The 17,388-nt window shown below is 50.5% G+C and overlaps 1 protein-coding gene across 4 annotated transcripts; it reads right to left on the bottom strand.

The window, feature by feature from the left end:
* Nucleotides 1–543: 543 nt before the first annotated feature.
* LOC128334296 (fatty acyl-CoA hydrolase precursor, medium chain-like) lies at nucleotides 544–16,765 on the bottom strand. Of its 4 annotated transcripts, XM_053270928.1 has the most exons (15): nucleotides 15,944–16,760; nucleotides 15,393–15,488; nucleotides 14,432–14,636; nucleotides 13,616–13,760; nucleotides 12,681–12,814; nucleotides 11,418–11,571; nucleotides 11,233–11,334; nucleotides 10,036–10,143; nucleotides 8,916–8,948; nucleotides 8,001–8,141; nucleotides 7,831–7,911; nucleotides 6,298–6,445; nucleotides 4,634–4,765; nucleotides 3,994–4,066; nucleotides 544–2,363 (listed from the first exon to the last, which is right to left on the bottom strand). In XM_053270928.1, coding segments are annotated over exons 3-15 (1,431 nt in total). In that variant the 5' UTR covers nucleotides 14,434–14,636; nucleotides 15,393–15,488; nucleotides 15,944–16,760; the 3' UTR covers nucleotides 544–2,185. The 4 variants fall into 4 exon arrangements, with proteins under 4 accessions (XP_053126903.1, XP_053126900.1, XP_053126901.1 ...); XM_053270925.1 differs by lacking the exon at nucleotides 15,393–15,488 and having other exon boundaries at nucleotides 15,944–16,765; XM_053270926.1 differs by lacking the exons at nucleotides 14,432–14,636; nucleotides 15,393–15,488 and having other exon boundaries at nucleotides 15,944–16,761.
* Nucleotides 16,766–17,388: the final 623 nt, after the last annotated feature.

The raw sequence follows: 17,388 nt of genomic DNA, 5'->3' as shown, positions 1-17,388 counted from the left end.
CTCAACGGCCCTTGTCGCTGGGGGTGATGGGAATTGTAGTCCACAACTTTTGGGGACCACAGCCTAGGAACCCTTAAGGTTCCCACAGGCTGCTCAACTTCCGCCCTCCTGCAGATGTTGGCCCACAACTCCCATAATCCCTGGCTATTGGCTGCTACTGCTGCAGCAGGAGTTGTAGTCACTGTTCCCTCTAACAGATAGGAACATAGGAAACTGCCATATACTGAGTCAGACCATTGGTCTATCTAGCTCAGTATTGTCTTCTCCAAGGTTGCAGGCAGGAATCTCTCAGCCCAATCTTGGAGAAGCTGCCAGGGAGGGAACTTGAAACGTTCTTCTCTTCCCAGAGCTGCTCCATCCCCTGAGGGGAATCTCTTGCAGTGCTCACACATCTAGTCTCCCATTCAGATGCAACCAGGGCAGACCCTGCTTAGCTATGGGGACAAGTCATGCTTGCTACCACAAGACCAGCTCTCCTCTCCCATGATGATGTGAATGGGGTTCGTTCCTGGGTCCATTTAGCCAATCAGTCAGACACAAGGATTGGGAATTATTAATTGAGGTTTATTGCTACTGCAGTCAGCAATAGGTAATCAATAGGCTAACACTCTCAAACCAGAGTTTGGTTATAGGTGCATCTTACAGTTATACAGACAATCTAATGATGCTGACACCTTACACAGTACACATGGCTCAAGTGTCTAGTACGCATGTGAATGATTCATTGTTCATCGGGTGATTACTCCTTATTTGGTTAAATCCTGTTTTCTTACAATGGGAAGCTTGGCTGTCTCAGCATGTTTCATAGATACATTTTAGCTGGAGAGAGATAATGACTCCAGTCATGAGGCAGTGATGTCCCTGAGGTGGGCTGGGGTTACTCAAGTTAGAATGAGGTATTCTGGGCAAACATGGAGTTTCTTTGGTTTTCTAAACACATCACAGGGATTCCCAGATGTGGTTCACTCCAACTCCCAGGATCCTCAGCTGCAGTGGCCTTTGGCTGGGGATCCTGGGAGTTTTAGTCAACAACATCTGGGAATCCCTGTTAGAGGGAACACTGGTTGTAATATGGGAGTTGTAGTCAGAAAACAGCTGGGGGCCTTAAGGTGAGCACGCCTGGGCTAAGGAGACCAGAGTTCAAATACCCATGAAACTCAGTCTCAACTCTCAGCCTAACCTACTTTGCAGGGCTGTTGTGAGTGAGGATAATGGGGGTGGGTATGTACGTCACACCCTGAGTAGGTCCCTCATTTCAGAGATGAAATGTTGGTCCTTATAGGGACAGCATTTGTCCCTCATTTATTCAGTAGCATATAGTTCAATTACATAGACGTCACTTGGAAAGGCAGGATAAAATGTAAACCCACTAATAACGACCACACATCCCTTATTTTCCACAATACAGCTTTACTCAACTTGTTGCTGTTGCAGACATAATCAGGATGTGCTTGGAAATATGGCGGGAATGCACACGAGTTGGGCTGGTCTGAGAACCACAAACAATTCTCCTCTGGAAGGAAGCCATCTCTCTCCTCCTATTTGCACATACTAGAAGACCTTGCCATTTTTAAACAAAGCACAGCTGGTGGAGAGATGATGTCATGTGGCTCTTGAGGGGCAGTTTCGCCTCTCGCCGCCCTTTGCTCGTGGCAAGGCAGCTCTCTGGACTGCTTCACTGTGACCAAAAGCTGCCTTTTGCAAGGCTCTTCCCTGCTTGTCACCTGGAGCCAGGATTTCCTTGACACCACAGGCAGCATTGCCATGCAGAGGAGGGATACCTTGGGCACATGGGCTTAGCGACACCCTGGGGGCCAGGGGACAAAATCCTCTTTGGGGACCTCCCCATCACACGCAAAGCACGTGCACCCCCAGCACCCTAAGCCACGCCCCCCAGTGTGATGTCAAACGCAAGGGGCAGGGCAACCAACATCTCCCCGCCACCACTATTTCTGTTTGCCTCCGGGGTGGGGTGGGGGGTAAAGCAGAGTGGCGGTGGCAGGTGCTGTAGGAACAGACAGGTCTGAGCCACGGGGCCTAATCCACAGGGCATTTCTCCTGCAAATGAGCAAGAGGCGCACAAGAGCACTAGTCACACAACTCTGTGGTGGTTACTGTTCTCTGCTCCTCCTGCTGCTTTCCCCTGATGCTCCACACGCTCCAGCAGGCCCATCCAGGCTTCATGTCACAGCTCGCTGTGTTCTTTCTTGCGTCCAGCCGTCTTTTGGGGCAGGATCTCGGTCCAGAACATCACGTGTGTGTCTCTCAGTTTCTGGGCTGGCTTCTGCTTCAAGCCCATTTCCAGGTATTGCTCGTTCAGGTCATATGCTGGCCACGTTACCAGGCCATCGCCATTAGGATCTCTGTTTGCCATGAGAAGACAGAGAATTAGTCTGCTGTTGAACCTGCAAGCTAACACTGTGCTTCCCTGGCAGTCTCTTGCCAGCAGTGGAATGCCAGAATATGTTCGGCCCGCACTCTCGAGGGTTTGCAGGTCCCTAGAGCCCCATCCTCGTAGGCTTCCAGGCCCAGCTCAGTCAACCGGCTTTGATCTGTACATCCCCAAATGGCTTGGGCAGGAGATGCAAGGGGGCAGCCTGTGCCCCAATTTCCCATCACAATCTCTTGGGTCAGTTAAAGGTAGCTCTTGATGTACCAAATATGAGCCAAGCTCTTTCTTGTAGACATTTGGTTCCCACTGTACTAGGCACTGGGGAAGGGCAGTAGTTCTGAGGCAGAGCATCCGTTCTTCTGCATGCAAGAAGCCACAGGCTCTAGCCCCAGAGAGCAGCTGCCAGCTACTGTGGGCAATACGGAGCCAGGTGGACCCAAATGGCCCGATTTGGTATCAGGCAGCTGGAAACAGGTCAGCCAGTGACCCGATGAAGACAAGAGCACTCCTGTCTGGGAGCTCCTCAGGGCAGTGAGTCACGGGGTGGATTGCTGAGTTTCTCCCCCTTCGCTGGGCACTCTTTTCCTGCCAGCCACCCCTGCAGCCACTTAAGGGCTCCCTCTGTTGCCTCGCTCTGTCCCTGATAGGGGAGTTATTATGTGCAAGGACCAGTGTTTCCTCTAACAGGGATTCCCAGAGGTTGTTGACTACAACTCCCAGAATCCCCAGCTGCAATGGCTTTTGCTTGGGGATCCTGGGAGTTGTAGTCAACAACACCTGGGAATCCCTGTTAGAGGGAACACTGGCAAGGACATTTCTGGTCCAGAATAGCACAGAGCCTTTTGTGCTCTTTATGCTGCCCATATTTCTTTCATCTCTACGAGCGCCGGGAAACGGGTCGCTATTTCCACTTTACTGGCAGGCAGCTGAAGAGCAATTTCTCCACACCCATCCAGTGCATTTATATCTAGGACAGGATTCATATTCACATGCCCTTACTGCAAGACAGATTGTGTGATTGAATGCAGTCACATATATACACACACACATTCAGTGCACATATAGCAGCACACTCTATTTCTATGTCCTGGCACACATGTAAAATGAACACATGTACATTCACACCCACACATGCACATATGTGCACACATCTGTCCACATATATGACACAGTGTCTTAATAGGACTTAAGTGCACATGACATTGGCTCCTGCTAACTGAGCAGAGGCACCTTTTCAAAGCGGTGATTCTCTTTATTGAGCAGGAGGAGAGCAACTAGCCCTATCCATCCCCAGCACAGCATCCCTCCAGTGGCTGTTGCTGGTGTCTATCTTATGTTTCTTTTTTTAGATTGTGAGCCCTTCGGGGATGGAGCCATTTTTATTTATTTATATCTATGTAAACCGCTTTGGGGACTTATGTTGAAAAGCAATATATAAATATTCATCATATTTGTACTGATCAGGGATCTGCGAGAAGTGATCGGACCATCTAAAATCTGCCAGTGCAGCCTTTTCTATGGCCCTGGCTCACTCTGGGCACCCTGATTAATATTTTGAATGAAGCTGTGGTTTATTGAATGAATTGAAAAGTTAATCATACCCAGTACGTGCAAAGTTTGCCCAGTAGCGCATGACCTTTCTGCTGAGATGTTTCTCTTCTTCTGTAGCATTGCCTGCAGGGACAACATGAAGGTCTAAAGTGGTGGGGAATCGCTAGGGAGATGGTGGGCTGGGCTGGGCAGCCTGGGCACACCCACCCTGGCTTTTCCCTCAGTGCAAGGGTCTCACTGGGATACCCATCCAATGACTGGATGGCCTCATGGCACACCAAAAGGGCTTCACGAAAGAGCCGCTGGAGTGGCTTCTCTTATAACTGCAGTGCCACTTCCATAGAACTTCTGATGCTTCTGTGGCAGGATGATAACCAGTGCTGCTTGTCCCCACATCAACCCTGGGATGGGCTGACATCATAATAGTTAAAAACTGGTTCACACACTGAAGATATGTTAGCGCTGCATGTACAGCAGCTCAAATTAACTACTGTGGCAACTGAAACAAATCTGTTCTCCTGCCCAGTCGTTGCAACCCCATTAAAAACAGAAAAGCTAATCCCAATTCCAAGGAGCACAAGATTATGGCAGCATAAGAAGTGTCATGGCAGCCACAATGTCCTCCAGAGGAATGAATGGTCACCACTCCTATGCTGGCCAACCCCCCTTTAGAAAGCACTAACATCTAACCTGCTAAGAAGGGCTTCCCAAAGATGAATCCAATTTCATCACCATGATCTGATTGAACATAGTCTGGTTTTAGGCCTGCATGTGAACTTGGCCGGTGCTGGAATTCATAGAAGTAGACTGGATGGCCAGCATCTAATAAAATATAAGCATGAGAAAGGCATTCCAAATGACAGTGACATTTTCCTAAAACAAGGACAGTAATCCAGGGTTCCCCAGATGTTGGGTCCCCAGATGTTGTTGGACTACAACTCCCATGATCCCCAGCCAGTGGCTGAAGGCTCTCAGTTGGCCATTTGTGCCTGTGGATGATGGAAGTTGTAGTCCAGCATAATCTGGGGAACCAAGGTTAAGAACCCCTGGAGTAATCCAATACTACTGTGTCTAGAATGGAGGGGAATGGAATCCATTTCACTGGTGTTGTCAGGTTGGGTACCACAATCCTGACCCAACATTCCCTCCAACATTTGACAGATCAAAGAGAGACATTTGGAAAATGCGCTCCATTTTTAGGAACAAAGTCGGTAGGGAGACATCAGTGGTACATATACAGAGAAAGAAAGGTGTTTTACTATATTAAATATACCTGTTAACATACTTATGGCCATAGAAAGATCCTGAGCACACCAGACAGCACTGTGCCAATCACTGCACAGGGCTGGGCTTAGAAAGGTGTGTGTGTGTGTGTGGGGGGGGTGGAAATAGATGGGTGATGCTAAGAGGCCAAGAAAAATCAGCAGAATCCTTTCTCCTGGCCAGTCATAAACACATTCATCTGGAGATGTCTTCCATTGCTTTTTAATGTAATTGTTAGCAATGATTTTAGGACTGAATTTGGACCTTTTGATTAACGGAATCAATGCCAAACCACATGTGAGATGAAGATCTATGCTCAGATTTCCCATGAATTATTTTAACACTCCAGTGTGTGGGCTGTGATTTTTACCAGAGCATTGGCTGGAGGGGAACAAGGTGCTAAAGCCTTTCTTCCACACTCTTTCCCAGAACTAAATCACCTAATACACACCCCACACTGGCAGCCAGGCAGCAGGGAAAACAGACACACACTGTTACCAAGACTCGGCATAGGCGGGTGTGATTTTGATGTTGAAAATGGCACAGGGGAAGCCTCATAACCATCCACAAAGAACCCTGCACTCACTCAAGAAACTTCTCATCAAATATAAGGAATGACAGTATTGCTAAACGCTAAATTTACTTATTTAATATAATGTCATAACTTATCATAAAAACATTGCTCTATAGTCCCATGTTAGAAGGTTATCTCAATGAAATCTAACACATTAATGCAGTGTGTGTGTGTGTGTGTGTGTGTACACACACACAAATTCTAACATTCCAAACAAATCATGACATAAGTAAACATACTATTTAGCAACACTGTCATTCCATATATTTTATTAAAAGTTGCTTGAGTAAGTGCAGGTTCTCTCTTTGTGGGTGCCTACAGTATCTTGCTGAACCCTCCAAAGGTTTTTGTTGTTCCCACAGGGGGAGGCTTAAAGATCCTGTCCCCAGCACTGCTGCCCCCATCCAAATGAGAGTCCAGTGCAGTTGCTTTATTTTATTCTTTAAGTCAGGAGACTGGATCACGGATCGCTCTCCTGCGCCATATGTGGTTTGCCTCTCAGTAGTGGGAAACCCACCTCTGTAGTATCTGGCCATCTGGACGGAGGGGACCACGCATGTCACATCCCCTAGCAAGTCGAGAAAACGGTCTCGGAGTTGGGAAGGTTTCTCTGCCTCTCTCAGATATTCATCTACTAAGATGTCAACATACTCAGGAGGGACATTCTAGAGGGAAAAGCAGACACTGCTGAAGTGGTAATGGAAGTCTCTTTGTTCAGGTATCTTTCTTCATTTGAAGGTTTATACCCTGCCTTTCGGTCAAAAGAGCCCTAACAGATTATGCTACAAATGCGGCAGCAGCTCTGAGATCTCCGGCTAAACCCCTCATTTCAGCATTCCTGGGGCACCTGGCAGTCAAAAGCCAAGTTCCTTTTTGGCAGAGAATGGGAGGCTAGCTCCCTGAAGCCGCGGCTTCTCTGCCTGAATGGGTCGCTTGATATGATAGTCTTTCTAACTGGGAGGCCGCAGGAGGTCCAACCTCTCAGTGGCCCGTGGGCCTCCGACTGACCAACGGCAGAGGATGCTTCTCTTCAGCAGTCCTTCCCTGGACAACTCTCTGCACCATCTGCTGGCAGCCTAGAGTACTAAGTTACAGAGCTCTTTTTGTTTTTATTTTACATTTTATATCCTGCTCTTCCTTCAGGGAGCCCAGAGAGGTGTACATAGTTAATTTTCTCCTCACAACCACCCTGTGGAGTAGGTTAGGCTGAGAGAGAAGCGACTGGCCCAAAGTCACCCAGCAAGTATCATGGCTAAATGGAGATTTGAACTCAGGTCTCCCCAGTCCTAGTCCAGCGCACTAACCACGACACCACGCTGGCATCATTTACAACGATGGCAAAGAGCCAGAACTACACATGACAATTAAGCATCTTTAGAAGACATGCTTAATGTGGAAGTGGACCAGAAGTGGCCCTTTTATCTTAAAAAATTAGAAAATTAGTCTTGGTGGGTACTGTTTGGTCTGGGAAGCACTGCGTGGTGAGGAGGAGAGTAACACATTTCGCTGGCACAATTCTAAAACACACACAAACAGCAGCCATTTGTGGCTTGTCCCTTTTGCTAAGCAGGGTCCACCCTGGTTTGCATTTGGATAGATGTGTGAGCACTGTAAGATATTCCTCTGAGGGGATGGAGCCGCTCTGGGAAGAGCAGAAGGTTCCAAATTCCCTCCCTGGCTGCATCTCCAAGATAGGGCTGCAAGAGACTCCTCTTGCCTGCAACCTTGGAGAAGCCGCTGCCAGTCTGTGTAGACAATACTGAGCTAGATGGACCTGGGGCCTGACTCCGTATATGGCAGCTTCCTATGTTCCTATGAACATTGGGTGTATACTTTTCAGCTACCATCAACTAATGTGATTGTAAAGGCTACAGGGGTCTCTGCAGCTAGACTCTGTGCTGGTGAATGGAACCTGCTCCTATGTAAGTTTCTCATTTAGGTTGCTTAAATTTCCCTGACTTTATGCCTTTGCTCAGTCTTAGCCGAGAAGACTTCCCCCATGCAGCCATGGCTCTGAGCTTCTTGGCTGCCTCTCCCTGGGCTCTCTTACTGTTAAGGGTTCCAAATGCTGTAGGATATAAGTGATGGTTTCTCTGCTCAGCCCCTTTGCGAAATCGGGAAACTGCAACATCTAAAAAGAAGTTAAACAGAACATCAGCCTCATGGTGTGTCCTGTGCCTCTCCCAGAAGGCAGAGAAATATATATATTTAAAAACATACAGTAGGCAACAGCCAGCCAAACTCTTGGTTATTGACTCCAATCATATATGGGACCCCATTGATCTCCTTTGCAGTCAGAAGTTGCTGGAGGTTCTTGGGAAGAAACACACCATCTGCTCCTACAGGCATAAATATAGCGGTCTGGAAAGGAAAAGTGGACGTTATGGAAGATCAAGCAACCTGGTATCTGCTGTCGCCAATAACAAGTGATGACAACGAAGGGATAACACACCGTGAGCACATATGAAGAGTTCTAAACTTGATTCCGGGAGCTTATTCACATGACCATTCAAAGAGGTCTATTTTGCCCATTCTGTAGTTCACACGTCTGTGATCCTCAGAGCTCAATAAAGTGACCTTTAGGCTGGGGCATCTCCTCTCTGCATCAGCACAGTAAGGAGGGTGGTTCTCCTCTTTGCAGGGGGACGGGGGCGGGAGAGATAGCCTGGCTGCTCTGTGTCTCTCGTTTCTTCAGAATCTTCCACGCGGTTTGCTCCACTGCACAAATTAGCGTGCGTAAGTATGTCATGCATATATCGCGTTGCATGATATATGCATGACATGACCAGAAAGACTCAGAATGGGGAGTGGAAAAGGGACCCAGAGACATTTCTGCTTGGAGCAGGAACATGTTTGGAATCAACTCTGGGCGGTTTAGGGGTCTGATGATCTGTGGCACATCACCCACACAACTGGCAGCAGGGGAATGGCACATGAAACAGAGTCTGCAAGGCTGGCTGCAATGAGCATCAGACAGACAGCTGGCTTTCCACGGGATGCTGCTTGCCCTCCTCATCTTCTGCTCCAGGATACAGCTGAGGGCACCTGAAACTGACACCGGCATAGGGCCTCCTGCTCATACCAGGCAACATGAGCTCAGACCCATGCATGGAGCCCAAAGGCAGAAGATCTTACCTCTTTGCCATTTATATCCAATGTCAAGAAACCCTGTAACAGAAGAAGTTATTTAGAAGTATCTCCTCTATGTCGCGCTGCTTAGATTTGATTAGGAAGGTGGCACTGCAGAACAGACATGATCTCTCTCTGCTTGGCATTCTCTAGAGCAGGGTTTCTTAACCTTGGGCCCCCAGATGTTGTTGGACTACAAATCCCATCAGCCTCAGCCACAAAGGCCATGTCTGGGGATGATGGGAGTTGTAGTCCAACAACATCTGGGGGCCCAAGGTTAAGAAACCCTGCTCTAGAAGGGCAATATGCTAAGTACATTGGCAATAGTTCTTGGACCAGGGAGACCCGAGTTCAAATCCCCCTTCAGCCATGAAACTCACTGGGTGACTCTGGGTCAGTTACCTATCTCTCAGCCTGACCTACATCACAGGGTTGTTGTAAAGATAAATATAACCATGTACACTGCTTTGGGCTCCTTGGAGGAAGAGCGGGATATAAATGCATGCATAAATAAATACAACTATGGTCCTCTTGTATGATAAAGAGGCTGTGTACAGAGAGCAAGACAATGGGAATTACTTCCACCTTTCTGCTTTGGTGGCGATAGCTCTGATTCAGCAAGGGCGGCTTGACAATGGAAGAAATGCAGTGAGGAAGTGGGGAGCCTCACTTCCGGAGCAAAAGGGCTTTTTGCTCATTCTCCCTGCAGCTGCTTCCCCATCTCCAGTGCAAGTCGGTGGAGCACACAGAGATCTGCACAGCCTTCTTTTCCTCCTTCAATAGGCAAGGCCCACCATTTAGCACCACCTCAACAAACAAAATCCCCGCTCTCCAGTCTTGCAGGGCGAGACCTCAGTGGGGCTCCCCCCTCACTAGCAGAGGCAGGAAGATAAGCCCTATCTCGGAAGAACTGCTTGATTCAGGAGGTCATCCTCCCCGAAAAGAAGAATTAGGCAGACAAAATTATCCTCCATTTGTTCCTTAACATTTGGATCCATGGTTCTACTTAGCTCCAAGATATAATCAGGAAATAATGCTTATATTTTGCCATGACATTGTAAGTTTTGCAGTGAACATGAAACAGCCTAAGTGAGGGTGAAAAATAACATTCTGCCGTTTCACTCACCAGCTTCAGGGTAGTTTCTAGAATCTGTTCTTCTGTCTTTTCTCGGAGACAATGAAGCGTCTCAGTAGTGGTGGCAGAAGGGTCACATCCAGCAAGGGCCGCCGTTTCCTGCAGTCAGCAAACACACCATCAAGGCTTGGGGATGGGTTGGAAGAAGCAGGGAGGAGGCAGGGCTAAGGTCAATGCAGGCAGGGTCTAAAAAGAGGCAGCGGCATCAAGCAGAAAGGCAGAGCCAGACAGAGGAGCAGTCGGCGGACTGAGCAGGATGCAGGGGTGTAACTATAATAGGGCAAGGGGAAACAGTTGTCTGGGGGCCCACTGCCTTGGGGGGGGCCCAGAGGCAAGTCACATGACTGACTCCCCCAGCCGCGCACCCTCCCAGGCTTCCTTCAGTTGTATTCATCCTCCGAAATTGATGTGAATGTTTAAGACTTGGAGCTACCAGAACAGCATGTCTTTCTCTAGTACCATTAAATGCCCTGCCTCATAGCCAGGATTCCCCTGTAATGCTGACTCAGAAGTCCATCCTGTCCCGCAGTGTTCCCCTGCAACATTAATTAAAAAGCTTCATCTTTGCAGTTCTGCTCATTTTATTCCTCCCTGGTTGGCATGGCTAGGGGGCTGGTGGGGGGTTGCCCCTAATCTGGTCAGCTTGTGTCCCCTGCGGGGGTGAAAGCAAATTACTGACTTCCTGTTGTTATTTTGATGATGATGATGATGATGATGATGCTTACACACAGTCTACCAGATGTTATTGACTAGATTTGGTACTTTAATTATCGGGCCCTTTCCAAGGTTCTAGGATAACTAAAGAATTAAAGATAGTGCCGTAGTATTTGTGCTGTCCCGAGTAGTGTGGCCTTCTGCAGTTGATGTGTTGTGATTTTATTGATGCCCAAGGTGTTGAGATGGTGTTCAAGTTCTTTTGGTACTACACCAAGGGCACCAACAACTATTGACACCACTACTGTTTTCTTTATTGTTATTATTATTACTATTACTACTACTACTACTATTACTACTATTGTTATTTAACTTTTCTGCCTTTCATAGAGAAATAGCATTTGGGTCAGAGCAGAGGATAGGACTCAATGGCTCTTGATCCTAACTTTGTTACCGTAGGAAATAAGGACTCCCCCACAAGCTGTCTAGGTGACTTTCGCCCTTTTATCAATGCTAGTAGAAAAAAGATGTTACCTTTGCTGGGATCACAGGTTGGGTGGCAAGGGAGTCTATGGGCTGCACTCCACTTTGTGAGATGGCCTTGTGGAACAAGCCTTTGGCCAGCGGAGACATGATCTGGGGACCAAGACAACCGGTGAGAGCATGAAGGATGCGCCCATCAGAGCAACACTGGTTAGAAAAAATGTTGACCGACGTACAAGAAAGGAAACACTTTGTCCTCCTGCAGACTCTCCAAATATAGTGACAGATCCGGGATCTCCTCCAAAGTGTGCAATGTTCTCTTGGACCCACTGGAGAGCTGCCACTTGGTCCAAAAAGCCCCAGTTTCCAGGAGCAGATTCATCACCGGTGCTGGAGGAAAAGCAGAACTCTCAGTCATGGTTGGCAAGGAGTCAGGTGAAGCCTTGGAAGTTGGGGGCTCACCCTTGAGTCCCCAGGTGGTGCTGGTCTACAACTTGCATCATCCCCTGACACAATAACCAAAGACCATTGTGGTGGGGTTGATGGGTGTTGTAGTCCAACACCTCCTGGGGATCCTGCCTTAGAACCACAGCAACATTTGTTTTTGCATTTATGGCATTCCAAAGATCAAGTATTTTCTGCCCCTCTGATATGATACTGATTGGGGTGGTTCACAGAGACAACAAAACAGCTAAACATAAGACTACATTAATAAAATTCAATTACAATCAGATTTACAGATTAAAAACTTACTGGAATAGACAAAGAATAAAAACGAAAAGGCCTTTCTAAAAAGATGGGTTTTCAGTTGTTTCTTTAATAAGTCCAGAGGGAGGGAGCCTGGTGATAAGGACAACCCTCCAGCCCAGACCTCCACCCACCACGACATACCCTCACTCCCACCCCAGCCCTCAATCCCACCCCAAAGGCCAGCCACACCTCAGGTGTGCCTTCAGAGCTTTGTATGCCTCTGAAGCCCAGCAACTCCTCCAGCCACAAGAGGTCACAGGGCTAACCGCAGGTGTTACATATCAGGCACTCTGAAGGCAGCAGCTGGAACTCTTTGGCTGGAGTTGGGGGGTGGCAGCTATAAAAGTGTTCACTGGGTAGAGATTGGTGCATCATAAGCATATGCAAGAAAAATACACAAACGTGTTGCAGTAGGGGAACACTTGATGTGCAAACAATCTCTCTCTCCCTCCCTCTCCATGCACCCCAACTATAGCCCCACCAACACAAGTTCACCAGCAATCACTGGACATCGTCCCCCTCCCACCTGGATTACTTCTGCAGACGCCCCTCTGCACGCAAGTCCCATCTGAAAACAAAAGGAAAAGGCAGACCCCAGACCCAGAAGCGGGACTGGGAAGTTGGCAGAGGCAATGAAGTACTGGCTTCTCTAAAGTTCGCATGCTGTAAGGTTTCATTTCCTGGCAGAGGTTACACTGCGCTCAAATTTGTACCAGCAGCTGGAGAAAACGTGGCATCTGGAGCCTTACCTAAGAAAGCCTGGGATGCCAAGCCTGTACTGAAGGACCACAACCACCACCTCCTCGAAGGCGGCCAGGGCGGAGCCGTCATAGGTGGAGGCTGCTCCAACGGCCAGTCCGCCTCCATGGAGCCACACCATCACCTGGCAGCAGTCAATACAGGGAGAGGAAGAGGAGCCAGGCACAGGATGAGAGGAGTCGCATTTGGGAGGCCTGCTTCGGCTTCACGGAGCTGAGCGGTCCGCAGCCCAGTGCCCACCAATCCCAGCAGCTCCGATGCAGAATATTAGGGTCATGACTTGGGGGTCTGCATGTTGCGATAGAAGCTTCCCTCCTGGAGCAAAATGCCAGCCGCCATTGAGAGTGGTGGACATCTGCAGCCCGGGTTGTGGTAGGGACTGAGGGCCCCAGGATTGCCCACCCTGAGACGACCTCTGCGCCCAACCAACATAGCCCCTAATTAGAAGTGTCTACTCAAAGATTTTGATAGGTCACGGAAGCACTGGAGACAGATTTCGTGGCAATTGATATTTAAGTGTATGCCAACTGTGATGCATTTTAGTGGATATCTCAGCATCTTAAGAACTGATAGTAACATCATTTTATAGTACTTCTGTATCGTTTATATTTTGAGATTTATATTATATATTATTTGAATGAAAGTCCACACACTTAGAAATGATCTGGAAGAAAACAATTCAAGCTAAAATGGGAAATCTGAGTTTCCACCCTGAAAAGCTGGCAAGACATCTAATACATACACACATACATACATACATACACACAACCTTTTTTAACCACTTAGGGTCTTCCATGCCATGAAGTTTGCAGGGAATACATATTAATTCAGTGGGCAATTCTCTTGCACCCCAGCTACTTCTGCAAACTCAGTCTTTGTCTCACTGAAATATATATATATTTTAGAACCTGACATTTTTGCTTACAGGTAACTTTCTGTTCCTCTCTGCCATTCCAGGTATGTAGATATTCAGGTAGAGGCAGTCCTCAGAGATTTGAAGAGACAGCTTTTCCTTTCTGCAACTAAAATCGTCCGATAGTTGCTGACCCATCACGGGATCCTGCAGGCACCTTAACAATATCAGAAATGTGCACTTACACTCAAGTAGCAAGTGCCTGTTGTGTTCGTGGCAGGTACTCACGCTCCCCTCTGCCATCCCTCCTCCAGGACAGCATTGCCAGAAACGTCACACCGCCACGGCCATTTTGCAAGAGGTCAGACTGAGAAATGGTGGCTGCCCAAGTTGGCCAATGAATGGGGTGATCCAGGTGCTTAAACAACCTGGGGCCTGGCCCCACAGCCTTCTTGCCACTTTGATAACTAAACCCAATCATATTTCCTCCAAGAACAATTACATATGCTTTTTAAAGTCTCTAATGCAGCATATGGAGATGGAAGCAGCTCAGAGAGCTAGCTGTGGCCAGACTCAGCGGTCCCTTCCATGCTCTGCGCAGGTGCCTCCACTGCTGCTTTTCCTTCCTGGAAGAAGTCAGGGGGGGGGCGCTGATGAGGTCTGGGGCTCTGAGTCATTCATTGGGGCCCATGCCCCACCCCCTAATAGCACCTCTGGGGTGATCTGATGCAAAGGGAGGCAGGGCACTTGCCGTATTTCATTGCTGGGAACAGACAGTGTGTCACCAAAACTGAGGACAGTTATCCCTGCTGAAACCCCCACCTCATTTCCACAGCTCTAGGAGATCAGCAGCCACCCTTTGCAAACATCCGGCTGCTGACGGCTTACATGGGTGGGTAGGAGGTTGCATCTCGGACGTTGCTCCAGGGTTCGACTGGCTGAGGCGGGGAAAAGCGCAAAGGTCCCACTGGCGGCTTTGCAAAGGGAACTCCAAGGAAGATGCTGACATTTCTCTCCACACCACCGATGTTGCTCTCTTGGCCCTGGAGTCGCCCATATTTGAGAAGCACTTCGGGGGGAGCAGGATCTCGCCCTGCACAGCACAACACCCTTGGCATCAGAGCTTGGATCTTTTGCACTGCCATGATTGATGCATGATTGAGGAGCCACCCTCCTCCATCCCAGAGATTGCACCATGTTAAGAGAGCATGCATTATTCCAGAACACATCGCACAATGCACCTGTCTTTCCCCACTGAATTAGTGGGTTCCATCCAATGTGTTAATGATATGAGGGGGCCCTGACTTTCTGTGGCAGCCTCTTTAACCACTACTCTTACAACAAGGCTACAAGAGGAAGCCTTCTAAGAAGGGGAAGCATCTGCTCTTGGAAGGCTACAGTGGCCAGCATTGGGCTAAGAGAAACAGATACAAGGCCGGAGTTTGTTGATTTCATGAAGGGCCTCCTACCTGCTGCTGCTCTCCCCCCGCCCATAATTTGAGAATGGATTCATTCCATCCTGGACCACACCTGGCTGGGATCATGTCTTGGCTCAAACCGCAGACAGACGAAACTTTCCCTTCTGGGTTTCTATTCTTGGAGGAGGGACGGAGGGAGGGCCAGTCAAAAGGAAAGCAACAGCAGCCCAGTTGCTGTAGATTAATCTCTGGCATTGCCTGCCCCCCCCCCCGGCCTGTTTCCCCAGCCCTTCAACCCCATCATGCCGGCTTCCTGTGGGGCTCGTCTCAGCCAGCCCAGTTGCTCTCTGCTGAACCTGCAGGCCCGAGGAGTGGCACCGACTGAACGAGAGAAAGCTAAGCCAGCGGGAGGCCAATGTGTGTTTCTGCACCTGTGGGATGATGGAACTGTGTTTTTCCTTACGGCGAGGCTGGAGTAAACGAGAAGGGCAAGCTGGGCAGATCGGGAGGAACTGCGATTGGAGGCCCTGCGGGGACACGGGAAAGGCGCCACAGGTGTGAGCCCTCTCTCCGGAGAGGGAGAGAGAGAGAGCGAGCCAGGCCCGCACTCTCGCCTTGGCACCCGCACCAGGACGAGGACTCCCTCTCGACCCTCTCCAGCAGCCCCGCGCTCTGCTGCCTGCTCTGGGGCTGCTGGGGTCCGTGCAGAGTTCGGAGTCCTTCGAGCAGCTGCCGCGGCGGAGGGCTTGCCGACTGCTGCAGTTCGCTTGGCCGCGGCCGCAGACTGGGCTGCGACTGCCTCCCCTCCCCGCCAGGCTGGCGCTGGAGGCGAGAGAGACGCTCCCTCGGCGCGCTCTCAGTGGGGTGCGGTGCCGGAGGAGGAGGAGGAGGAAACCGGGGGGCGCATTCTCGGCCCCCCGCCCCGCCCCATCGCGGGCGACTTCGGCAAGGAGGGGGGCTGCTGCCTGTCCCGCGCGCTCACCGTGCCTGCTTAACCCTGCTGCCGCTGCCGGGGCCCAGGCGGCGAGGATCAGGGCCGCCAGAAGCGTCTTCTTCTCCGCTCGTCTGGCCGGCATCTTGTTCCCGGCAGCAGCTCAGCCCCGCTGCACACACACACCCAGCCCCAGGCAGGAGGGAGGCGGAGCAGGAGGAGGAGGAGGCCCCACCCCAGGAAGCAGGAGCCCGGCAGGCAGAGGGGCGGCGAGGGAGGCCCTTCCCTCCCTGCCCGAGAGGAGCCCTCGGCGCCGCCCGCGCAGCCGGGTCCTCTGGTGGGGCGGCGGCGGCGGCAGCGGCGGCAGCAGCAACCCAAGGAAAGCCCCCCCCCCTCCCCCCGCCCTGCCTCTGCTGCGGCCACCACCGCTGGGCAATTGCGCGCCACAGACAGAAGTGGACGGTGGGAAGGAGGAGGGGCCGCCCGCAGCAGCCGCCGCCGCCGCCGCCGCCCAGCCTTTGCCTGGCAAGTAACCGCCAGAGGAGGCGCAGCAGCGGCGAGCGAGCGCCCTCGCCCTCGCCTCTCCTGCGCCGCCTTCCCACGGCGACGGCGACGCCCCTCTCTCCCTGCTCTGTCTGCAGCAGCCTGGGCGGTGACCCCGACTCGCTCCGGGGTCGGTGGGTCTTTAGACGAGAAGATGCCGCGCAGCAGAGGCCGGCTTTTGTCCACCCGAGGAGTTCTCCAAGCAGCCGCAGCAGCAGCTTGCAAATCAGCCGCGGGGGAGGGAGCTGGTGCGCAGCAGCCCTGCTCTGCTCGCTGGGGAGAAAGCCCGCCCCGGGCACAGCCTGGCAGGCAAGCCGAGGAAGGCACCCTGACTGGGGAGCAAGGAAGCCACGGCGAACTCTGCGGGACGCTGCCGAGGCGACACGCAGGATCGCGTTGCATGATGGATGGAAGCGCCTGTCCGAGAGATGCCAATAATAGCCACCTGTGGTGCCACTGTGGGAACAGGGCATACAGGGATGGGGTTTCTGGGGTGGGTGGGGGAGTGACGGGAAGCATCACCCACCCCACCACGACCTGTGGAAGATTTGGGACAAAAGAACTGCCAAGATGTTCTAAATTGGTTCATGACACAAGAACAGCCCCGGCTGGATCAGGCCCAAGGCGGCCCATCTAGTCCAGCATCCTGTTCCACACAGTGGCCCGCCAGGAGGCTCTGGGGAAAGGGCTCTCAGACGGGGTGGGACACCAGCTCGTGCTGGACTTCAGTTCCCATCAGAGCATTCCATGGAGGTGCCCCAAGGCCTAAAAGGCCGGACTCCTCCACCAAGTACAATGTGTGATGGCATGCAAAGAACAACATTTTAACAATGCCATCTATAGCAAAGCGCTATTATAAAAGAAACACATTCCATACTTAAAAAAAAAAACACCATTCAGATACTTATATTATATAGAGTGACATGGTCAACAGCACTAGTCAGCTTCAGGAA

Source organism: Hemicordylus capensis, chromosome 9 (genome assembly GCF_027244095.1).
Source record: "Hemicordylus capensis ecotype Gifberg chromosome 9, rHemCap1.1.pri, whole genome shotgun sequence".
In the NCBI taxonomy this organism is placed as follows: Eukaryota; Metazoa; Chordata; class Lepidosauria; order Squamata; family Cordylidae; genus Hemicordylus; species Hemicordylus capensis.
The sequence above is the reverse complement of the archived record's forward strand: the minus strand, read 5'-3'. Positions and strand labels throughout refer to the sequence as shown.

Bases quoted from the DNA above. Each gene is read 5' to 3' on its own strand.
- LOC128334296 (XM_053270925.1), bottom strand. From the start codon at position 16,037: ATGCCGGCCAGACGAGCGGAGAAGAAGACGCTTCTGGCGGCCCTGATC. The intron at 6,446-7,830 runs GTAAGAGAGCCC...TTTTCCCTCTAG, and splicing joins AGCATTTGGAACCCTTAACA to AATGTCCCTCCTGAGTATGT. The intron at 2,364-3,993 runs GTATGATTAACT...CATGGCAAACAG, and splicing joins GCAAACTTTGCACGTACTGG to AGATCCTAATGGCGATGGCC.